Here is a 6,269-nt window from a genome sequence, read left to right on the forward strand (position 1 = left end):
AAATTACATCACCTATCTACTTTGTTCGATAAGAGGAGCTGTAGCCTACTATTCACTCTCATAAGAGGTAGCAGTGAGGCATGCAGGTGGCATATAGGCTACAGCAATGGCTCAGTTTCATGCACTCCCACTGACTTTATGTTGTGAGGTGGGAGGCACTTGCTGATGCTGATTGATGACATCACAGTCTAGTTATTTTTATGAGTTGGAACATAGGCCTAAACCCTATGCCTAAACCACTGCTTTGACCAGGCTTCTTTTGCCTCCTAATAGTAGGAATAATAATGACTATTGTGTTATACTTCAGTGTGTTATATACAGTAGCAGTCAATGCTGCTTAGAGGAATCTTTCTCATTATCAATATTATATCAGTAAGATGGTGTTGAGTCCACTGTAGTGAATGTAGACTGTAGTGAATGTAGATTTCACTTCCAATTTTAGAAGAGACGAGTACCCTGTTTGTTTTTAAATGTCATTATTGTAAATTTGCACAAACACACCAGTTGAGGAAAAAGACACAAACAGTACAAAATATCAAATTACATTTATTATTGATGCAGTCTTTTTTTGATAAGCAAATTTTCCCGTTCAGTCTAAAGAAACTTTACAATATAAAGAAACATACAAAGGACATCTTTATTACCTACACAAGACACCTAAGTCCCTAAGACAAAGATCAAAGCTACCCTACCATGAAATACAAAGCAAACCTAAAGAGACAGACTGCTTCATATTAAATACTGTCGTGCCGCCAAATAGAACAATGAACGGTACATGAGATTCAAATCAACCCTTCCCTCAACAACCTCCCCCCTCCCCCAGTCCACAATACACACTTCCCCATCCCCCGCCCAAATCCATTCTAATATTACACTATTATACAGCACAATAGAATTACAGAGATGGCCAACAGCTTAACAGAGAGAACTGACAGTATCTGTGAGCATCAGTCTATACAAGGCTTTTCCATCGGATCAGAGAACTTGGCATTACACTTAGAATAAATATATTCTTGTGGTGTTCCATTTAGCAACACAACATCCTTCATATTTTCACAAAATGGTGTTCCTGTCATTGTTATAGGCCCACAGTGTGTTAAGCCTGTTATTGACTTTATCATCATTGCCAACAATCAACAACAATGACAGATTATTTGTAGCTTGATGTGGGTTGTGGGCATAACTGGTTCAGATGTCAGACATGACCGTACTGAGGTTGGGATTGGGCTCCTGTTCCCCTGCTTCCTACGCCTCTGGTTGACAACAAAGACGAGGGTTGTCAGGGAGAAAGAGGTCAGACCCACTGATGCAGATATAAGCGTATGAGTTGAAACAGTCTGCTGGCCAACATGCATCCGGGTCAAGTATGGCTATAATAAAAGCCCCCACTCTGCTTGTTTTGGACAGCAATACTGCACCCTATTCTGCTTACAGGTGAAAGCTTTTCCATGAATGTCATAATGTGATACATTACAAGAGATTCCTGGTGTTGGAGCTTTCTCAAGGGACAGAGAAAACTCTTTGAAATGTGTGATTTTATCTGAAAGGCTGCAGTTTCTGAAGCTCTACCATCTTTTAAAAAATGAAAACATGGACAGTTGATTTTTATACTCTTATCATCATCATTTTGTAAGCTGTAGTCATTGGTAGTGACAGACATATCAAAACATGTCAATGATATCAAAATGCATTTTACAGTATTTACAAATAAGAACGCGGGGGGCTGGGGTTCGGGCTGAGGGGGGTAAGAAGGAGGGAGGGTGGGATTGGGTGGTGCTCTTTATGGTGGCTGAGGAATATATGGGGCAAGACATTCCTCCAGACTACTCCTAAAAGAGTCCATGACCTTCTGCTTGCTATGCTTAAGTCACTGCACTATGGCCCAGCAACAGTCGGGGACCCAGAGTTTTTCCTCAATTCATAAAAAAACCAACAGAATAGAATGACATATTATAGAGGTGGCAAAGGGGTTTGGGGGGGGCAGGGGGGGTATCAGCAGGGCTTATGATTACAACTGAGGTGTATGACTGCACACCGCCACCATGGTGTAACTGTACATGATTAAAAGCAAACACACACACACCTGCACACACACACACACACACACACACACACAGTTCCAGCTTTGTTAGTTTAGAGTGCAACCCAGACGTTGACTGGAATACTGCAGACAGATGTTGCTGAATGATGACCTTGGAGTTATATCACTCCAAACATGCATGCATAATGATGGGCTTTTCTCTTTCAAATAATAATCAGAACATTTAAATAATTTAAATGATTGAATCAGTGAAGGACATGTAAAGCTGTGAATGTGAACATTTGTGAAGTGATGATGGGTAGGAATAAACTTTACATCAGTCCATGTCCAGAGAGGGGGCTTCAACAGTTTTCTCCATGTGATCACCATACCATGACACTCTTCCAAGTTGTGCTTTCAAAATAAATCAATGTCATAACAACAAAAATGTAGAACTGAGGCTGAAGACGAGCTGAAGAAGTTTCAAGGAGTCCATTAGTTCCCTCTTCTGAGTGTCTAACCTATGTGTGGTGGCTACAGGCTAGTTACTGGGATCAGCCTAAACTCAGCCAGTTCCTTTGAAATAAATGGATGACAACTTCAATGAGGAAACAAGAAGTCAGTACAGATGGTGCATGGTAAAGCAAGCATGGAAAAGGCTTAGTGTGTGTGTGTGTGTGTGTGTGTGTGTGTGTGTGTGTCAGGGGGTGGGGTGGGGGGTTGGGGGGTTTCCAGTGCTGGACTGAGGAACAAGAAGGGGGGAGCAGATAGCAGGAGTAAAGCCAGATGGGCTTGGGTGGCCATCTTGGCAGCCATTTTGAGGCTCTTCAGGTGTGTGGAGTGGTGCTGATGCGAGTTCCACAGAGAGCACACAGGAAGAGGTATGTGCAGGGAGACATTTAAACAAACAAACAAACAAAAATCAATAACATGAGACAACAAACACCTAAAATCATGTAAACAGAAGTGTCATTGTGCATTTCTGAGTGTGTGCTTATTATGTCATCAATGCGGTTGAAATACAATGTGCCCTTTGCAGGTAAACCCATAACATTATGCCTACATCATCTTAACAATGTCAGTTGTGAGAATTATCATAATCATTAATATCATCAACAAAATACAGACCACAAAAATGAAAAGCGTCACCCTAATATATCAACAGTTCATTTTTCTGTAAAAAATCCACCCAACGATTGATGTATCTAACAAATCAGAGGAGTCTGACCTGCTCATTCAACTTCTGCTTCTGATTCTGATTCAAAAGAAGAAGAAACCAACCACAACAAAAAGAAAATAAACTGAAAAAGAGGGCCACCAGCCTTAGCTTCTGATTGGCTGATTTGCTGAGAGGGTTCCTGGAGGACTGGCACGCCCCATGAGCCCTCAGTGCATGAGGCTGGACAGGAGACTGGAGTGTGGGGTAGGGCAGGGGGCAGTCAGGTGGCTCCTCCTGAGGCTACTCCCTGCTCCTCTTGCTGAGCTCGCCACACAGCTCGCGACACAGCTATCCCATGAGGCCGTGGGGCATCACCCGCTGTCCGAGAGGGAGTGGTGGTGGGTGCCCAATGGGGTGATGAGGTGGAGGGGTGGGGGGAGGAGTGAGCCGAGATGCAGCAGAAGAAGGGATGGGTAACCAAGGGAAGGGAGAGATAAAAAAGAAATAAAATAAAAAACCAAAAGGTAAAATGAAAAAAAAAAATCACACACTCATTGTCATGTTGGGTGAATACTGCAAAGGAAAAAGAAGAGGGAGAGGGGCAGCATTACACAAACGTTACTCAATAAGCATAACATTAAATCTCACTATATGACTATATTGCTAGCACTTGCAATGGTTTGTTTGTGGTTATAATGTATTGCTCACTATAAGGTTAATTGCATGAGAGGCAGTGAAGAGGTAGGGATGGCTAAGATAAGATCAGAGACTTACACTTTCGCTTTGGAATGGGTTTAAGAAATTTCCTCCCATCTCGCTGTCATCTCGCGGAGTGCCTGGGGGGTTGTTCATGCCCGCCATGTTGTTGGGAGAGTTCTAGAAAATGGAACAGATGTATATAGCTTCACTCAAGAGAGTTCAATCAGAATGATAGTCTTGCTTGGTGCCATTTTAAATCCCTGTGTTAGACAGACAGTATGCTGTGAAATGTGGGACATATCAGAATGCTTTCTCATCACTAGTAAATCACCCAACCCAAACTTAGGTCCAGACAGTATCAGGCAGAATTTCTGCTACTGCGACAAATCCCTATTTGCTTTGTAATGGATGTACCAAAGCACTGACACATTCTCCAACATAAACTATTTTTACAAACAAAATATGACTTGAGTATTCTTACCTTTGGCAACCCATCCATGTCGCCAGAGCCTGCAAAACCAACAAAGGGTCACAAAATATCCACTCCAAAGGATTAACTAATACCTACGTAATCCTAACCCTGGCACATTTAAAATCTAACTAGTGAGAGAGGATCAGAACTGCAAATTGTGGCTGCCTTTGATACCTATTTTGAACCAACTCTCACAACAAAAGAGCCATGCATCTGGTAACTGAGCAGTGGAAGTAATTCAGTTCTCACTAGAGGCAGTCAGCTTACACTTTAGCAGAAGATGCACTTTAATTGAGTCATTTAATTTCAGGAGATAACAGAGCAGCCTGGACTTACTGATATTAGCCAAGGCACACCTGTCAACACAATCTATGCACTCTCTGCAGCCTACTCCAACTGACCTCTTCGCTCAGTGTTGTTCTTCTCAAGTCCACAAGGGGGTGCTACAAGTCCATTTGAGGCTGACGCTCTCAATCTAGTTTACATTTTGCCCTAATCTCTCTAGTTCATCAGAAGCCCTTTTAGATCAACACATCTCCATATGTTCTCATTCACAGTAATCCCTCAGTGACCTCAGCATCACCTGACCATGTCCACTCTGACTGCACAAATCATGTCTATCAAACGCTTGTGTGTGTGTGCAGTGAAGTCGGTGGAGAGTCAAAGGGGCAGGTATTACGACCACTCACAAATGTGGTCACATATTTTATCATGTTTTATCCAGCTTTTACACAGCTTTGGTAGATCACTTACAGATCCTACAGCAACTTTAAAATCAGAAGACAAGCAGAACTGACATTCTGTGTAGAGTGTGTGTGTTTGAGCGTCGCCTCTGTGTATGAGGCTCACCTAGTGATCCGTTCATATGATGTGGTTCCATTGCTCCCATACCACCCATCGGGCCATCAGGACCTGGACCCATAGGGAACTGCACAAAGGCATATACACAGAAAGACGTGTGAACATGTCTTAAGTAGCAAAGTCATAAAGATAAAGTTTGTGAGTGTGTGTGTTTGTGTGTGTGTGTGTGTGTGTGTGTGTGTGTGTGTGTGTGTGTGTGTGTTTGCTTACATTGGGTCTGTTGCCGCCAGGTCCAATGGGGTTCATCATTGTGTAGATGTTTTCACTTGAGTTTGTGGAGTCTGAATGAGGATAAAACACAGTTAAAGGTGAACACGTGTCTTTCACAGATCTTCTGCCACATGTACATGGACCATAGAGATAACCATGTTGAGGCAGGCACTCATTATATCCACTGGGTCCTTTCTGTTCTGTCAGTGACTCACCTCCTGGGCTGGGCATGATGGGAGTTCCTGGAGGCCCACTGCCACCTGGAGGGCCCTGCAAACCAGACAGAACCAGAGAGCAGTTGTTAGATATGATCACTGAGAAAGACTCCCATCCAATGGATTGGCCATGATAACAAGCACACAAATGCACACATGCACTCCAGGCAAACAGCCAAAGCTGAAAATGGCTAAAACTTACCACATAGTTCCCTGGAGATGAGGACGAATACGCTATCTGGAAAGTGACACCCAGATGTTAATGGTTTTGTAACCATGGGGAGAGCAAGAACTATTCAACATTTCAAGTTAACAAAAGTACTACTAGTGTGAACTCACTGAGTTTGCATTGGGGTTAGGCCATGGACCTCTTCCTCCAGGTCCCCTACAACAGAAAAGGAGAGAAAGAGAGAGAGAGAGAGAGAGAGAGACTGAATAAATAAAAAATTACACAACAAATGCACGAGTGCCAAAGTTCTGGCCAAGAACAATGTGTGTGCTTTAAGATCACTCCAGATCCAACAGTCTTCCACAAAACATCAGGATAGGATTTCAAACAGCTCAATGACTTGTCCCCTATGGGAGACCATGGCCACTGATACAGGAGAGGGGCAGCAATACTTACATGTTCAT

General features: G+C 43.0%; 1 protein-coding gene across 2 annotated transcripts in view; it reads right to left on the bottom strand.

Moving 5' to 3' along the window:
* Positions 1-526: 526 nt before the first annotated feature.
* The window catches only part of ssbp4 (single stranded DNA binding protein 4), a 64,797-nt gene continuing 59,054 nt past the window's right edge, over positions 527-6,269 (bottom strand). The window contains exons 10-18 of one of the 2 annotated variants that reach the window (XM_042057504.1): positions 6,262-6,269; positions 5,976-6,021; positions 5,839-5,874; positions 5,637-5,691; positions 5,422-5,492; positions 5,200-5,278; positions 4,360-4,388; positions 3,954-4,055; positions 527-3,557 (exon numbers count right to left, since the gene is read on the bottom strand). The exon at positions 6,262-6,269 is cut by the window's right edge and continues 60 nt beyond it. In XM_042057504.1, coding sequence (XP_041913438.1) covers positions 3,528-3,557; positions 3,954-4,055; positions 4,360-4,388; positions 5,200-5,278; positions 5,422-5,492; positions 5,637-5,691; positions 5,839-5,874; positions 5,976-6,021; positions 6,262-6,269 — 456 coding nt within the window. In that variant the 3' untranslated portion in view covers positions 527-3,527. Of the gene's footprint in view, positions 3,753-3,953; positions 4,056-4,359; positions 4,389-5,199; positions 5,279-5,421; positions 5,493-5,636; positions 5,692-5,838; positions 5,875-5,975; positions 6,022-6,261 lie in introns of both variants that reach the window. The other variant, XM_042057503.1, reaches the window with a different exon arrangement.

The sequence above is a fragment of the Alosa sapidissima genome, chromosome 12 (assembly GCF_018492685.1).
Source record: "Alosa sapidissima isolate fAloSap1 chromosome 12, fAloSap1.pri, whole genome shotgun sequence".
In the NCBI taxonomy this organism is placed as follows: domain Eukaryota; kingdom Metazoa; phylum Chordata; class Actinopteri; order Clupeiformes; family Clupeidae; genus Alosa; species Alosa sapidissima.